Source organism: Gorilla gorilla, chromosome 16 (assembly GCF_029281585.2).
Source record: "Gorilla gorilla gorilla isolate KB3781 chromosome 16, NHGRI_mGorGor1-v2.1_pri, whole genome shotgun sequence".
NCBI lineage: Eukaryota > Metazoa > Chordata > Mammalia > Primates > Hominidae > Gorilla > Gorilla gorilla.
This window is the reverse complement of record NC_073240.2, coordinates 35,154,706-35,173,249: the sequence shown is the minus strand read 5'-3', so window position 1 is coordinate 35,173,249 and position 18,544 is coordinate 35,154,706. Positions and strand designations below refer to the sequence as shown.

General features: G+C 38.6%; 1 protein-coding gene across 4 annotated transcripts in view; it reads left to right on the top strand.

The window, feature by feature from the left end:
- SLC12A6 (solute carrier family 12 member 6) overlaps nucleotides 1-18,544 on the top strand; it is a 107,468-nt gene that overhangs the window by 3,116 nt on the left and 85,808 nt on the right. Inside the window, exon 1 of one of the 4 annotated variants that reach the window (XM_004055919.5) lies at nucleotides 15,843-16,111. The exons of the other annotated variants lie outside the window; for them this stretch is intronic. Within the exon in view, the coding sequence (XP_004055967.3) occupies nucleotides 15,994-16,111 (118 nt within the window). The 5' untranslated portion in view covers nucleotides 15,843-15,993. Of the gene's footprint in view, nucleotides 1-15,842; nucleotides 16,112-18,544 lie in introns of those variants that run through there. 4 annotated transcript variants of the gene reach the window in all.

Genomic DNA, 18,544 nt, shown 5'->3' with positions numbered 1-18,544 from the left:
ATATTCTCCGGTACCCAGATGAAAGGGAAATTAATAGTCTGGCCATTAGAGAGGACTTTGCCCTATTCTCGTGGAACTTTCTACTTTCTCAGTGACCTACCTTTTCTCTTTTTTTTTCTTTCTATATTTAAAAAAATTCTTATGATGACTGTCATCATGTGATAAATTTTCCCCACCATTAGAAGAAACCGCTTAGAAACACAATTATTTCACCCTTGGCTTCTCAGTATGTGAAAGCCCCTGTTAGATTTAGATGTAGATCTTCAAAGGGTGCTGTTGTGAAGAAAAGGGCCTAATGTTAATATACACTTCCCTCTAGGCTGGCTTTAATATAGATAACAACTTCATCCTTTCTACAGTTGACTCTCCTTAAGCTCATAGTGCATTTCACAATTAGTTTGCTATTTTAGTATTTACAGTTCTCTGAATTTTTTCACCCTTTGTACATCCTTCTGTGGTTGTGACATTAGTATGATTCTCCTTTCCCCCATGCCTCCCACGTTTCTTCCTGTAGAGAAACTTCCCACCCGAAGTTTCTTGTCATATGTCTTCTACTCACATTACATCACACAAACAGGAGGTGACACATGAAGTTTTGTTGTTTTTTTTTTTTTTTTTTGAGATGGAGTTTCACACTTGTTGCCCAGGCTGGGGTGCAAGGGCGCAATCTCCACTCACTGCAACCTCTGTCTCCCGGGTTCCAGTGATTCTTTTGCCTCAGCCTCCCAAGTAGCTGAGATTACAGGCATGCGCTACCACACCTGGCTAATTTTTTGTATTTAGTAGAGATGGGGTTTCATCATGTTGGTCAACCTGGTCTCAAACTCCTGACCTCAGGTGATACACCCACCTTGGCCTCCCAAAGTGCTGGGATTACAGGTGTGAGCCACAGCGCCCAGCCCTACATGAAGTTTTAAATACTTATTTCAGTATATTTTAATTTTTTCTGCTGTTGGCTTTCTGAGTAGTTTTCTTTCTGCTATCAAAGTAATTTTTCTTTCATTTTGGCAAGGCTCCGTTTGAATTTATAGGACTGTCCAGTTGGTAAAATCAAGAATCTTAGCAGTGTATTAGCTTATGTATGACGAACGCCTTAAAGATACAAAAGAAACTGTTGAGAGTGGATGCCTCTGGAAAGTGAGTTACAAAAATAGAGTGGAGCCGGGCACGGTGGCTCACGCCTGTAATCCTAACACTTTGGGAGGCCGAGGCGGGTGGATTCCCTGAGCTCAGGAGTCCGAGACCAGCCTGGGGAACACGGTGAAACCCTGTCTCTACTAAAAATACAAAACATTAGCCAGGCGTGACGGCGTGCACCTGTAATCCCAGCTGCTCGGGAGGCCTTGACAGGAGAATTGCTTGAATCCAGGAGGCGGAGGTTGCAGTGAGCTGAGATCACGCCACTGCACTCCAGCCTGGGTGACAGAGCGAGACTCTGTCTCAAAAAAAAAAAAAAAAAAAAAAGAAAAAGAAAAAAAATAGAGTGGAATTTTCTTTTACCAATACAAGGGCATATACAATTTTTAAATATTTATAGTGTATCACTTTTATAGTAATTTTTTTGAAAAGCACCACGTTAGAGCTAATGATCTAGAATCTCATTCTGATCAAACCACATTTTAATAAGTGAGGAGACTTAAAACCCCAATAGATTAGACTAAAAAAATAACAAAATAAATGAGGAAACTAAGGCTTGTAGAGATGGTTATTTGTAGATCACATAGTGGCAAAGCCAAGACTGAAGTTCAGGCCTCCTGACTTTTATCTAGTGCTCTTTCTTGCATCATTTTGCCTCTGCTATGATGAACATTTTTTACCTGTGCTTTATAACCATGTGGCTATAAAACATATTTTTATATGTCATTTGCAGTACCTAATACTTTTTTTTCTTTTTTCTTTTTTTTTTTTTTTTTTTGAGGCAAAGTCTCGCACTGTCGCCCAGGCTGGAGTGCAGTGGCGCTATCTCGGCTCACTGCAACCTCCACCTCCCTGGTCCAAGTGATTCTCCAGCCTCAGCCTCCCAAGTAGCTGGGATTACAGGCATCTGCAACCACACCCGGCTAAATTTTGTGTTTTAGGAGAGATGGGGTTTCACCATGTTGGCCAGGCTGGTCTCAAACTCCTGACCTCAAATGATCCTCCTGCCTCGGCCTCCTAAAGCTCAGGGATTACAGGTGTGAACCATACACCCTGCCTGCAGTCCCTAATACATTTCAACCTTTTATAAGTCAACAGATACTCCCTGAGACGCTGGTATGTATGAGGCAGTCTGGTATTAATTGTAGGAAATATACAGGTAACATATAGTTTCTACCTTTGCAGATCTCATGGTATAGTGGTGAAAATGACTAGAGCACTTTACTTATTCCTTCACCAAATATTTGTTACTCTGAGCAATTAATTAAGGATAAGGCACTGGCTGGCTGTTAAAGATGTTCGGTGTTAAAGACAGAGAAAAAGAATCCGTTAATCTGTTCTAAGGAAAGTTATGATCTAATAGAGAAAGCAAACACATTTGTATATAAATTATAATGCTGTATAAGTCCAACAATAGAAATATGCAAAAATACGGCAAAGGAAAATGATCAACTAAGATAAAATAGAGACACTTAAGAGACTGGAGGACTTGATAAGGTAAAGTGTGGTGAAAAGTGTAGAAAGATTAAAGACTGTGGTCAGACGGTTGAATGTTGTTGGAGTGAGCAATTTCAGAGGTAGAGCATTTCTCATGTAATGTGATCTAGTGTGTAGCCTTGGAGTGGGTTTCTGAAGTGGAGAGTTGAGGTCTAAGTGTAACAACTTTGAGACTGGCTGTTAACCAAGTTTTTGTGAGAGATGTTAGAGACATAAAAGTAATTTAGATAAGTCCTTTCTTTAAGGAGTCATGTCCTCTCTGAAACCTTTTCTGATTGAACCCCATATCCAGATATAATAAACCAGGCTCTTTTTGTCCCTATATTGCTATAATACCTATATCACTGTGTTTTGTTTTTATTTACATATTATCTTTCTCAACTATGCTGTAGGGTTCTTGAGGACAAGGATACAAAATCATTTACACCTAGTGTAATATGTGATATCCCATATAACTTGTACACCATAAATATACATTGAGTTGAAGATCTTGTAGACTTAAAAACAAGAGACAAATTAAAAACATACTCTGATAAAGGCATATTAATGTATGTACTAGAGTAGTGCTACTTCATCTGGCTGCATAATGAATGATCTAGAGAGCTTTTCAAAAAATGCCTCTAGGCTGGGCGCGGTGGCTCACGCCTGTAATCTCAGCACTTTGGGAGGCCAAGGCGGGCGGATCACTTGAGGCCAGGCGTTCGAGACCAGCCTGGCCAACATGGTGAAACCCCGTCTCTACTAAAAATATGAAAACTTAGCCAGGTGTTGCGGTGCATGCTTATAATCTCAGCTACTCAGATGGCTGAGGCATGAGAACCTAGGAGGCGGAAGTTGCACTGCAGCCTGGATGACAGAGCGAGACTCTGTCTCAAATAAATAAATACCTCTACCCTGACAAACAAAACCTAACAAAAAACAAAATTATCATTTTTAGCCACACACCAAAATAAGTGAATTATATTGTATTGCTAATCATAGGTGACTATTACTTATTATTATTATTGTTATTATTATTTTTTGAGACAGAGTCTCTCTCTGTCGCCCAGGCTGGAGTGCAATGGTGCAGTCTCCACTCATTGCAACCTCCGCCTCCTGGATTCAAGCGATTCTTCTGCCTCAGCCTCCCCAGTAGCTGGGACTACAGGCACGTGCCACTACACCCAGCTAATTTTTGTATTTTTAGTGGAGACAGGGTTTCACTATGTTGGCCAGGATGGACTATTACCTTTCTCTTAAATATATCTTCTATATTATATAATTATTGAATACTATCCATGTTTTACCTCAGCATTCTAATAGCTAAAATACGTTGATTTGGTACCTTCTTAGCTTGTCTGAAAGAAGCATCCTCTTGATAGTTTTGTTTTTTTTTTTGAGACAGGGTCTCATTCTGTCAACCAGGCTGGATACAGTGGTGTGATCACGGCTCACTGCAGCCTCAACTTTCTGAGCTCAAGCAGTCCCCCACCTCAGCCTCTTGAGTAGATGGGAACACAGGTGCACACCACTATGACCAGCTAATTTTTTTTTTGTAGAGACAAGGTTTTACCATGTTGCCCAGGCTGGTCTCGAACTCCTGCATTCAAGCAGTTAGCCCACCTCAGCCTCCCAAAGTGCTAGGATTACAGGCGTGAGCCACCGCGCCCAGCTGGTTATACACCTTAACTGTTTTTCCTCTCTTCTCTATACTCTGTAGCCAGATTAAACTTTATAATATACTGCTTTATACCACAAGAAGCAATCAGCCAAATCCAGAATATGGGAAGTTTTATTGGATAACTAGATTTTTCAACAAATAATTGGGATGGGGTGGAGGAGGAGTGATGGGAAGAGAGGGAAAGCTGTTACAGATAAAGAGCCATATCAGCCAAAGCAGTGTGTGAACTTGGTTTGGATTCTGATGTGCATAAAACAATTGAAAAAAGATACTTTTGAGACAAGTGGGGGAAATTTGAACATGTACATGATATTAATATTAAGGAATTGTTAATTTTCTTATAGATGTTTATGACATTGTGATAACGTAAAGCTGTTATCTATAAAGATATATATTGAAGTATTTACAGGTTAAATGAAATGTACTCCAGCTCCTTCCTCCCCACTCCTCCCCAAAAAAGTTGGGGAGAGATAGACAAAACAAGATTAGCAAATGTTTATAATTTGTTGAAGTAGAGTAAAAGGTACATTTTACTATTTCTTAGCTTTTATCTTTGAAGATGTCTGGGAACTCCTGAGCTCAAGTGATCCTCTCACTTGGGTCTCTCAAAGTGCTAGGATTACAGGCATGAGCCACCATGCCTGGCCAATTTTTAAAAAGGTTAAATTACAATGAAAGGATTTTGAGTGTGTCCTAGAATGCTGTAGATATTTGATTAAATATCAGTGATCAATACAGTGATTACCTCAACTTCTTGTCTTTGATCTTCGGTGGTCTCTTCTGTGTCCTCACTAAGTCTTTCCATCATGAGCCCAAATTCTTTTCTTCTCAGTGGCATGTTTCTAGATTCCAGATTCTCATAAATTTTGATATTACCTTTACTGGAATGGAAGGAAATGAAAGAAGGTACTCCTGCAAACCTGGGAACCTTATGAAAGTTATGCTTTCCCATTTTAAAGCTGTTAGAAGAAGGGGAATGTTTCTAATGCTGACGTTTAAGGCAACTTATAATGCTGTAAGCTTTTGAGTTATGGCTGCTGCTTCTTTTGCCCTTCGTGTCTAACATATACTTCTGGACTACTAAGAACTTTGTGCAAATTCTAAAAAGGCACTCCTTTGTGCCCTGAGCCATCATGGCTTCACTGGAGAAGGGCAAGCTGGATTTCAACCCCCTTCCCCTTGCCCTTCTGGCTTAATGCCCTCGTGCACTGTCTACACAGCTGTAGCTGGTGAGCTTGTTGTTTCAGAATAATGAAGTTACATGAGTTTAAGTTTTTGGTGATGCGTGTTTCTGAGGAGTAGGTATGAAAGTTTGGAGAGCTATAGTGTAGGAATTATGTGAGCATTTCAATTTTGTGAATGTTAAAACAATGTATTCTTTTAATGAAGTTTTATAAGTTATACAAGTATATGGAAAAACAAGAAGCTATTCTCTGTTAAAACCCTGTAATTAGTGCTTCAGTGTATATATGTTTTTATTTTTTGAGACAGGGTCTAGCTCTGTTACCCAGGCTGGACTTGGGTAGGCAGTGGCTATTCAGAGGCACAATTGTAGTACACTGCAGTCTTGAACTCCTGGGCTCAAGCGATCTTCCCACCTCAGCCTCCCGAGTAGCTGGGACTACAGGCATGCACCACCATGCCTAGCTAACTTTTGTATTGGCTTTTGGTAGAGATGGGGTTTTGCCACTTTGCTCAGGTTGGTCTCGAACTCCTGGGCTCAAGCGATCTGCCCACCTCTGCCTCCCAAAGTGCTAGGATTACAGGTGTGATCCACCGCACCTGGCCCTGGTATACTTTTAAGAATCTCAACAATTACATTTGAAGGTACAAGCACAAAACTGCAGAACATACAACATATACACATGCATACAGCACCTTGCCTTAATGGTAGAAGTTCAATACCTGATTAGTAGGAAACACTATCACCATATTTGCTCAGCTCTAAGGTGTGTACATTACCATATTTTAACATTTCTGATATTCAGGTGCGTTTTACTTTTGAAGAATTTTAAGCTACTGTTAAAGTGGAATTTATACTTAACAAGATTTCAGAATCAAGTCAGTATTGTAAATAAGTCAGTCTGAGGGGCTTTGCGAAACCTGAAATTTTTAAGTTACCTTTGGATGTCTTAACTGAAAAAAATGTAAGGGCTGAAGTTTTTTTCTTCTTAAAATTTCAGTTTTTGTAGTTGAAAACTGTAGAAATAGAAAACAAAAGCCACATTGTTAGGAAATGACAGGTCTTAATTCTAATTTTAGTCTTTTTTTTTTCTTTTTAAAATTTCCTGTTATCTTAGCTCAGAGCTGGGTTTCAGTCTCCAGTTTTCTAGCTAATTTAACCAATGGCAGCTTTTTGTTTGTAGTTTTATTACGGCATTGCTAATCCTCGTTATATTTGTCCTGGCCTTGAGCAAAAAACTCAATTGATGACATTCACCTGTTTATAGTCATAACCATTTGGTAAATAACTTTAATTTTTGGCAAAGTAGCACCTGAATTTCTCTCATTTTAACAGACAGGTCTACATTTACTTTGGGGTAAAGCTATTTATTTTTCATATTGCTAGTTTAAAAAAAGAGAGAAGAGAGAACACTAATAAGTTAAAAACTCTTATGTACACATCCACGTTTTCACTTTGAGGAGCTATGAGAAATTGAATCTAACCAAAATTTACTTTTATTCTATTTTGAGAGCATTTGCATTTACCATATTTAATTTTTTTTTTTTTTTTGAGATAGAGACTTGCTGTGTTGCCCAGGCTGTAGTGCAGTGATGCAGTCTCGGCTCACTGCAGCCTCCGCCTCCCAGGTTCAAGCAGTTCTCCTCCCTCAGCCTCCTGTGTAGCTGGGATTACAGGCGCATGCCACCACGCCCGGTTGATTTTTGTATTTTTAGTAGAGACGGGGTTTTATCATGTTTAGGTCTCGAACTCTTGACCTCATGATCTGTCTGCCTCGGCCTCCCAAAGTGCTGGGATTACAGGCGTGAGCCACTGTGCCTGGCTAAAGTTGTTTGTTTGTTTGTTTGTTTTAACAGCCTTTTTTACAGCTGGCTAATTTACATCCTAAGATGCAAACAAAAGATTATGTTTGGTTTATTTATTTTTTTCTGGTTCAGCAGCATGCTACATTTCAAATGAAATTTTAAGAATTGATAGGAATAGAAAAATATTCTTCCCTGTTAGATGAGGTCAGTTCTTTCCCCTTTTGAAAAATGATCAGTTTTGGTATTTTTTCATTTTTTAAAAAGTCATTTTATTCTGTACTAAGATGACATTTTTCTTATCCAGGAGAAACCTGAGGTTGATAAGGTTAAGTAACTTGCCCAAGGTCATACAAATAATAAATTGAAGAATAATGATTGAACCTAGGCACATGTAATTCCAAGACCAGAATTTTTGTCATTACACTGCATTTTCTCTGGTATGCTAATAATAGTTGGCCCTATTGAAACATTTATTAAGACATAATTGCTAGCCTGGGCAACATAGTGAAACCTCGTCTGTACAAAAAAAAAAAAAAAAAAAAAAAGCAGCCAGTTGTGGTGGTGTGCACCTGTAGTCCCAGCTACTTGGGAGGCTGAGATGGAAGGATTGCTTGAGTCCAAGAGGTCAAGGCTATAGTGAGCCATGATCATGCCACTGCACTCCAGCCTGGGTGACAGAGCAAGACCCTGTATCAAAAAAAAAAAAAGTAATAAAATGACATATTCTCTGAATAACTTAGATTCTATGTTCGTAAAAAGAAATCTGGCATAAGAATAGGTATTTCATTTTCTTTTACACAAATTATGTGCCTAGAGCAGTGTAGTAGTGCTGAGTTACATCAACAGTTATAGATTTAGTTACATTAATCATTCTGTCCTAAAGCTAATGAAGATTTTGACCCAAGTCTCAGTAGATCTAAAAAATTTTGTTTTGGATTGTGTTTTCATTTTCCTTTCCTCACATTTTTAGAAATATGTCCTTAGTTTTAACAATATGTTGCTTAATGTCAGGTTTATTTTCTATACACTTTTTTTGTGTTGACTAGGAGCCCGTTTTTAATCTAGCAAGCATTTCATAATGGAAGAATGAAATATCTTAGATCAGAAATGAAACCCTGAGTGACTGAATGTCTGTCTTCATAGCTGCCAGTGCTACCCTCTTTGGTTGGGATTCTCAGGTCCTATCTATCATACCTGGGCTATATTGACATTAGACTAAGGAAAAAGGTGGCAACCTTTTATAAAGAGTTGTGATATGCTGAAAGAGGCAACAGTGGCAACTGAGGACTCAGAGGCATTTGATAATGCCTGCTTTAGTATTTGGATCAGCGGCCGAAATGGCTGAAGTAGCTATCAAATTAGCTAGCCATCAACTATTCTACTCTATTCTTTCCTCTAGTGAAGACACAACTTTTAGAAAGTTGAAAAAGTAGCTGGGCAGGTGGTGGTGTGTTGTGTTCTCAAGGTTCATTCTCTAATTATAGTGCATTGGACGTATAATCCTAGTTTTGTATTGCCTTTGAGTCTATAGTTAATTTGGATAATAAGACTGTGAGCTCCTTGGGCAGGAACAGTGTCTTGCTCTCCATTTCATTCCTATTTCTTGGCACTTAGTGGGCACTCAAATATTATTGAGTGAATGCATGATCCTTTCAGCCTCAGTTAAAGCATGAGATTTTCCTGAGGCTTTAACTTGGAGAACTCTTTGCCTTTCTTACTCTACAATATGATGAATCCACCAGAAAATAATGTCTTTTATATATTTATAAATATATAAATCACCAACCAAAGAGGTAGCACTGGCAGCTGTGAACACAGACATTCAGTTACTCAGGGTTTCATTTCTGATGTATGACATTTAATTCTTCTATTTTTAGTTTTAGCCTCCAAATTCATTATATATTCACCACTGATAACATTTCATAAAAATCCATTTTCATAGACAGTTTCAAGTCAAGATTTAAAAGACTTAAGCTGTAAGTCCTTACCATCCCATGATAGTTGGTCTTTACCAAAGTGATTGATTCATTCAATTCTTTTAATAATTTTATACATAGTAAGGCAAAATTTAGAATTTGTGATCTTTTTTATATTTTTCACTAATATTTCCTGTCTCAGTTGCAGAGGGATAAGAGGGTTTGCTGAATATGATAAAGAAGGAAAATGTGTATACATCTTCTACTTAAGAATGAGACTGTACCTTTCAGGCTCCAGCTATAGTAGTAGCCCTAAATGTAAGTGGTGAACAGCTCATTCTCCTGTAAGATGTTTATAGCATTTTCTAACACAGAACTATTCAGAGTGTAGTACGAGACAGTGCTGGCCCATGAGCTGTTTATTATTTGTGAGGAGATAAGTTCAGAAATTGAATTTTTAGAAACTTGCATAGCAGTTTGATAGAACAAATTTATGTCTGTCAAATCGAATAATAACAAATTGGGGCTTATATTTGATATATATTTATTTTATTTTTCTAGTAATTCATTTTTACTATTTTTTAACAAAATTATTGGCCCATAATGAATTGGAAATTCAAAGAAAAAAAAGTTCTTTACCAGAGATAATTTGCAAAGCAGTGTTCTAAAACAGTGGGTCACATCCTTTCGTGTTCCCCTAACCTTCTAAATGATACCACACTCGAGAGGGTGCAGAGTATGGGATATAGAGTGCTGTTTCCCTACCGGTAGCCCTCTGATAGAGAATCCTTATATTGAAAATAATTTCCCACTGACTTTCCCTTAATTGGTTCAATCTTTTCACTAAATCTAACTTAAAAATTTTTTTTAATAAATGGGTTTAATAAAACAAAACACTGGTTATTATGAGTTCTGAGCTATGCTAGTGTAACATATTAAGTTGCAGTATCAAAATACTACCCCAAAATAGACCCATTCCTCTGAAGAATGGGCATGCTAACTATTTTTAGTAGGTATAATATAGTCACAAATAATGTGTTTTACTGAAACTAATTAATAACATAAATAACCATATGTATAAGATTTGGCCTAATATATAAAGCACTGTGGGAGTAATGCCATTATAAATGCCCCTTTTGCCCTGGCCTGACCTTTATATCTTATTACTTAAAAATACCATAATTTTTTTAAAGTATACAAATGTAAATATTTCATACCTGTATGATTCCTGTTTATCATTGAATAATAATTCATCGTATGCCATATACTGCAGGTTGATTATTTTATTGATGGATATCTGGGCTGTTTCCTGCTTGGGTTGTTATGAATAAAGCTGTTATATACATATTTGTTTGAATTTTTGTGGACTTACGCTTTTATTTCTCTTGGGTAAAAATACTGAGAACAAGAATTGCTGGGTCTTAGGATAAGCATATGTTTTTGATTTATAAAAAAACTACTGGAACTTTTTCCAAAATGACTGTGCCATTTTACACTCCCCACCAATGTTTGTGCTACATCTTTACCAAAAGTCTTTTTTTTTTTTTTTTTTTTTTTTGAGACAAGATCTCACTCTGTCACCTAGGCTGGCGTGCAGTGGCACAATTAGGGCTCACTGCAGCCTCAGCCTCCCAGGCTCAAGCAATCCTCCTGCCTCAGCTGGGACTACAGGTGTTCAGTAGCAAACCTGGCTAAATTTTTCTGAATTTTGGTAGAGAAAGGGTTTCGCTATGTTGCCCAGGCTAGTCTCAAACTCCTGAGCTCAAGCAGTCCTTCCACTTTGGCCCCCAAAAGTGCTGGGATTACAGGCCTGAGCCACCATGCCTGGATGCCAACAGTCTTTTAAATCAGCAGTCTCCAACCTTTTTGGCACCAGAGGCTGGTTTCATGGAAGACAGTTTTTCCACAGACTAAGGTCGGGGACAGGCATGGTTTTGGCATGAATCTGTTCCACCTCAGATCATCAGGCATTAGATTCTCATAAGGAGCACATAGTTTAGATCCCTCGGAATTACTGTTCACAATAGGGCTGGCGCTCCTATGAGAATCTAATGCTGCCGCTGATCCGACAGGAGGCGGCGCTCAGGCGGTAATGCTTGCCTGCCTCTCACCTCCTGCTGTGCGGGCCCGTTCCTAACAGGCCAGGGACCAGTACCAGTCCATGGCCCAGGGGTTGGGGACCATTGTTTTAAATTGTGATTTTAATTTGCATTTCCCTGATGGCCAGGGATGAGCACTGTTTCAGCGGTTTTTAGTGGTTTGCATATCTTCCTTTGTCAGTTGTTTAAATCTTTTGCCCATTTTATTTGTCTTCATATTATTGAGGCGTAGGGAATTTTTATGTCTTCTAGATACAGATCTCCTTTGTCAAGTATATGTTTTGTGAATATTTTCTCCCAGTCTGTGACTTGCCTATTCATTTTCATAATGGTGTCCATTGTATTTTTTCAACATTTGATTATGAAAATTTTATTTTTTTCTTTCTTTCCTTTTTTTTTTTTTTTTTTTGAGACAGAGTTTCACTCTGTCGCCCAGGCTGGAGTGCAGTGGTGCAATCTCAGCTCACTGCAACTTCCACCCGCCTGGGTTCAAGCGATTCTCCTGCCTCAGCCTCCCGAGTAGCTGGGGTTACAGGCGCTCACCATCACGACTGGCTAATTTTTGTGTTTTTAGTGGAGACGGGGTTTCACAATGTTGGCCGGGCTGGTCTCAAACTCCTGACCTCAAGTGATCCGCCCACCTTGGCCTCCCAAAGTGCTGGGATTACAGGTGTAAGCCACCATGCCCAGCCTATTATGAAAATTTTCAAGCATACAGGAAGTTGAAAAACTTTCATCGTGAACACCCATACACCAACCATCTAGATACTATCTTTAACATTTTATTATACTTGTCTTTTTACATATGTGTCCATCTATCCTATTGTATGCATTTTAAGGTAAATTGCAGAATCAGTTCACCTCCCACAAATACTTCACAATGCATTATTATGAATTATAAATTAGAATTCATATAATTATGAATTAGAATTCAGTAACTGCAGCTTTTTTTCTTTTGAGGTAAACTTTTCGTACAGTGAAGGCACGAGTTTTTGTTTTTGTTTTTTTTTCGAGATTGAGTTTCACTCTTGTTGCCCAGGCTGGAGTGGAATGATCCCGGCTCACCGCAACCTCTGCCTCCTGGGTTCAAGTGATTCTCCTGCCTTAGCCTCCCCAGTGGCTGGGATTACAGGCATGTGTCACCACGCCCATCTAATTTATATTTTTAGTAGAGACAGCGTTTCTCCATGTTGGTCAGGCTGGTCTCGAACTGACCTCAGGTGATCCGTCCACCTCAGCTTCCCAAAGTGCTGGGATTATAGGTGTGAGCCACCACGCCCGGCAAAGGCATGAGTTTTAAGTGAACATTGGCAGAGTTTTGACAAATGCATGCACCTGTGGAATCCTAAACCCCATCAAGATGTAGAATATTACCATCACTCTAGGAAGTTCTTTCAGGCCCAGTCCCAGTTAATCTGTATTTCCATTCTTCCAGATCCAGCCATTGTCCTGCTTTTTCTGCATCATAGGTTAGTTTTGTCTGTTCTAAAACCTTATAAAAGTGGATTCACATATTATGTACTCTTCTGTTTAAAGCATCTTTCACCTAGCCATAATGTTTTTGAGATTCATCCATGTTATTGAACATATCAATGGTTTATTCCTTTTTATTGCTGAATAGTAATCCTTTGTATGACTATATCACACTTTATCCATTCTCTTGTGAATGTATACCTAAGATGTTTCCGGTTTTTGGATATTATGAATAAACTGTTGTGAACATTTTTGTGCAAGTCCTTTTGTGGGAATATATTTTCATTTTTAAGGGTAAATACCTATGAATGGAATTGCCAGATTATAGGGGAAAGTGTGAGACCCTTTTCCATAGTGGTTGTACTAATTTATACCCCCAACAACAGTGTATGAAAGTTCTTTTTGTTCCACAGTCTTGCCAAATTTGGTGTTTTTGGTCTTATGAATTTTAGCCATCTTGGTGAGTGTAGTGATAACCTCATTGTGATAGTGTATTGTACTTTAAATAGCTATTTCTCACATCCCACCTTCTTTAATCACTCTCCATGCACATAACACACCTCAGCTTTACTAGTTTTCTCTCAGCTTTTTCTGTACTACTTTAACTTTGCCTTCAATTTTCTATGCCCCTGCACTTTTATATATAGTTCACCGTAGGAGAGAACCTGTGCAGCCAAACCAGTGCTATTAAGAACCAATGAAATAAAATTTAGGTGAGTGTATATGAGTTTTCTTTCTTTGAAACATACTCTATGTTGCCTACCTCAGGGCATTAGAGGTTTTAAAGTTGAGTTTCACCACTTATGGTGACTTTGGGCAAGTTTCTTAGTCTAATGTTTCTGTTTTCGTGCTGATTAAATGAGATTGTGATGTAAAGTTTCTAGTGCAATGCAGAGTACAAAGTAGGTCTTTATTGCTTTCCTTCTCTTTTAGAAGTGGTATATATTTGTAGGGTTTTCTTTTCCTTTATTTTATTTTATTTTATTTATTTATTTTTTGAGACGAGTCTTGCTCTGTCGCCCAGGCTGGAGTACAGTGACGTGATCTTGGCTCACTGCAAGCTCCACCTTCCAGGTTCATGCCATTCTCCTGTCTCAGCCTCCTCAATAGCTGGAACTACAGGCGCCCGCCACCACGCCTGGCTAAGATTTTTGTATTTTTAGTAGAGACAGGGTTTCACTGTGTTAGCCAGGTTGGTCTCGATCTCCTGACCTCTTGATCCACCCGCCTCGGCCTCCCAAAGTGCTGGGATTACAGGCATGAGCCACCTCACCCAGCCTAGCTTTTTCTTTAAAAAAAAAAAAAATTGTTTATTCCAAAACAAGGCCAGTATTCTTGCTAGCATAAATCAATTATCAACGTGATTGTGCTTTTATATTTACCTTCTTTTTTTTCTCTTTAATCCTCCTTCCCCCCTACCCTTCCTGGCCTCTGGTAACAACCATTCTACTTTCTATATTCATGAGATCCACATTTTTAGCTCCTACGTATGAATGAAAATGTGATATTTGTCTCTCTATGCTTGGCTTATTTCACTTAACATAATGACCTCCAGTTCCATCCGTGTTGCCGCAAATGACATGATTTCATTTTTACGGCTGAATCGTATTCCGTTGTATATATATTCCACATTTTCTTTATATACTCATGTGTTAATGGGCACTTAAGTTGATTCCATATTTTGGCTGTTGTGAATAGTGCTGCAAGAAGTGGTATATAACTGAATGAATAAGAATTCAAAGCATCATTGCTTCAGTTAAATTTAGCACAACCTTGCTTGTCAGACGGAAGGCATTCCCAATAACAGAGGCCTTATACTACATCATCAATATGGACATTACACAGGGCTCAATTTACTGAACTCACCTGCTAAGTACAGAGGTAGAACCTCATACTCTAAAGTCGTCAACTGAGAAATTGATACAGTTGTCTGATAAATTATATCAAGAATTAAGTATGTTATTTTAAGGGTATGCTAAAGGAACTGTACACCACTTAAAGGGATTTTCTGGGACTTTTTTTTTCCTTTGAAACAACCACTCTGTACAATACAAAAGTTCTGAACTCTTTAAACATATATATATTTTTCTTTTTCTTTCTTTTTTTTTTTAGACAGAGTCTCGCTCTGTCGCTCAGGCTGGAGTGCAGTGGCGCAATCTCGGCTCACTGCAATCTCCACCTCCTGGATTCAAGGGATTCTCCTGTCTCAGCTTCCTGAGCAGCTGGGACTGCAGACATGAACCACCACGCCTGGCTAATTTTTGTATTTTTAGTAGAGGTAGGGTTTCCCCATGTTGGCCAGGCTGGTCTTGAACTCCTGACCTCAGGTGACCCGCCCACCTTGGCCTCCCAAAGTGTTAGGATTACAGGTGTGAGCAATGGCGCACAGCCGTATCTTTCATGTTTTAAGTTGATATAGTGCCAGTCAGTCTTTAAAGAGGACCGTATAAAAATGAACCATTCCCGGCTGGGCACGGTGGCTCACGCCTGTTAATCCCAGTACTGTGGGAGGCCGAGGTGGGCAAATCATCTGAGGTCAGGAGTTTGAGACCAGCCTGACCAACATGGTGAGACCCCGTCTCTACTAAAAATACAAAAAAAAAAAAATTAGCTGGGCATGGTGGTACATGTCTGTAGTCCCAGCTACTCATGAGGCTGAGGCAGGAGAATCGCTTGAACCTGGGAGGCGGAGGTTGCAGTGAGCTGAGATCGCACCACTGCACTCGAGGCTGGACAACAGGGCAAGACCCTGTCTCAAAAAAAAAAAAAAGTTAACTGTTCTCTAATCTTTCTTGTGTGAAATATGAGGGCAGAGGTTGAGATCATGACATGCAGATAAGAATGACAACTTCAGTGAAGGAAATAGAGGAGCAAGCGGTAGACAGTAGTTCACTGTGAATTCTGTCCAGTCTCCAGGTTTCAGCAGCTTTGGGAAAGCAGGCTAAACTGCTCTTGGGATTCTTCAGGTTAATAACAATAAGCAAGGGTGGAGTGCTTAATCCTTTTAAGTGAATGATAAACACTGTGGAAGGCGTGTCTTCAAGCGCCCCACTCCCTCAGGGCTGTAGGTCACGTGAGCTTAAAGTACTTCCCGAATCCCAGCCACTGTCTCTTGTAGGCAGGGATCACAGTCTGAAAGGACAGCAAGGAAGAGGTAGGCAGGGAAAACTAACTGGAAGGAAGTTTAAATACAGAAAGAGCAAAGTATTATCTAACTATAACAATGCCACATTTTACTGTGACTAAGGTAGAGGACCCAGAGGAGGGGGCAGCGGCTTCGATCTCTCAAGAGCCTAGTTTAGCAGACATAAAAGCCCGGATTCAGGATTCAGATGAACCAGGTGAGTACGCAACTTGGGAGCTTTTGGAACCTTAAAATGTTTCATGAAAGAGGTAACTAGGATATCAAAATTCAAAATGCCTTCTTTAGGACAGAGAAAAGTGTTGTGGTTGAGGTGTTTTTCAGTTACTTATTTCACTCCCCTGTGTATCTGATAACTTCTCTTACTTTTCTCACACACTGGTTTGTTTTTCCCCACAATGAGTTCTGTGTTCATTAGCAACAGGTGAAACTGAATCAGTGGCAATGTTTGAAGAGTTTTCAAGCAAAAAGAAAGGCACAGAAGTCAATTTATGTGGAATTTAGAATTCACTTTTTCCTCACAGTTTAGATTATATCTGGAAAAGACTTTAAACCCAACGAGTGGATGACATTTAAACTTAGCAGTTTACATAATATTATATAAAGAGGGAGCATGGTTCAGTGGTTTTGTACCATGGACTTTGACTGTACTTGTGATTTCTCAGGTTATTCAGTATTTTACCTCAGTTTACCAGCTTAAACTGTAATTCAATAGTGAATGGTCTAAGAATTTTTTAATGGCAGAACAAAAGTACAAGAGATGGTCATTGTGGTGACTAGCATAGCATCAGGTTAAAAAAAAGTATTTGATGAATGTGATTATCCCTATTATTTTCTTTAAATGGTGACAGTTCACACTTGCTAGAGGAATTGTGGTTTTGAATTTTTAAACAAGCAATTAAATCTTTGTTAATATTATAGTATTAAATATAGTTGTAATTTGAAGCCCCTTATTTTTCAAGTCTGTAAATTGTGAGCAGCTTCTTTAGTTATATGAATTAAGAACAGGGGAATAAGCTCTCAAAATTACTTTTATTTTATTTTATTTATGTTTTTGGAGATGGAGTCTTTCTCTGTCACCCAGGCTAGAATGCAGTGGGGTGATCTCGGCTTACTGCAACCTCCGCCTCTCGGGTTCAAGCAATTCTTTTGCCTCAGCCTCCCGAGTAGCTGGGATTACAGATGCCTGCCACCACGCCCGGCTAATTTTTGTATTTTTAGTAGAGACAAGGTTTCGCCTTTTTGGCCAGGCTGATCTCAAACTCCTGACCTCAAGCGATCCCCCGCTTCTGCCTCCCAAAGTGCTGGGATTACAGGTGTGAACCGCTGTGTCCGGCCTCAAAGTTACTTTTAATTCTGTGATTCTGTGATTCTCACTTTCCTTTATAGCATGTAACACGTTGCAATTCCTTGGTGTCAACAGCGGTTGGTTATCTTTTTCTTAAAACCACTCGAGAATTTTTATGAATCTTGTTTGAAGATGCAAACTTTTAAGGAAAATGTTCCTTTTGTTTTTTCCTTCTAGTGAGATAATTTATTAGGGGAATATCAGAAAAAAGATTTTATGTAAACTCTTTGTCTGCAAGGTTATTTTCATTTTGCTGAATAGGATGAGGGAAAGTGGAAAGCAAGTTTAATCTGCTTTGAACTTGAATATGATTCTCTACAACTCAACTTCAGCTCAATTAGGTTCTGTCTCAGGCCTGTGCGTATTTATTTATTTACTTATTTTTTACTTAATCCCAAATGTGATAGTAAGGCTTATGTGTATTTGAAGCTGCACTTTCTTTGCTTATGTTTGCCACCCTTACAGTTTAATCCCTTTAGGCTTTTGTCTTTGCTGTTGTCTTCGTTAATTTCATAAGCTGCAAACGAAGTCCATCTGTACCTCATTTCATTTGTTTTTTAAATTTGCTTTCTCCACCACCTCTACTGTTTTTTATTATTTCATCTTTACTAGTCCCATTATGTTTGCAGAAATTTGCTTTCTTCAGATTATAAGAGAGTGTTAAAATCATTCAATCTGTTAGCAACTACCTGTAAAAGCCATAAAAATTTGATAGTACCCAACTTTGTAATGAGTGGACATTATTAGGCGTAATTTATTTTCTTCCATAGTAATTGCTTTTAACAAGGAAGAAGTGACAGATATAATCTAAATTGAATTTAATAAGCATTTTTACTTTGGCATTTTCCATAACAGCCCAGAAAATACCTACTTGAATAAACTATTGCTTAGCAAGTGAACAACTGCTGGTAGTATATTATCTAAATTGCACTTGCCTTTATTATAAGGTTAAATTCAAGGGTAGGAAGGAGGGAAATGTATGTGAGAACAATCTAAAAGTTATTTGTTTTTTTAAACCTAGGAGTAAAATGTTTTTGAAGATAACATGATTTTTTGGAGCAGTTGCTTTTCATGCAATGAGTTTTATCCCCTTGTTCTCCTAAGTTAAAAAAAAAAAAATCTTAAATTGATCATGGTTTTTTTGCAAGCACTTCCAACATTGGCCAGTTATATAACCAGTAGCCTTTTTCATTGTTTTTTCTTCTGAATTTATATGGAGAGAAAAATATGTAGTGTCGTATAAATTGAACATATTTAGAATGTAAATCATCCTTTAAAATGTGT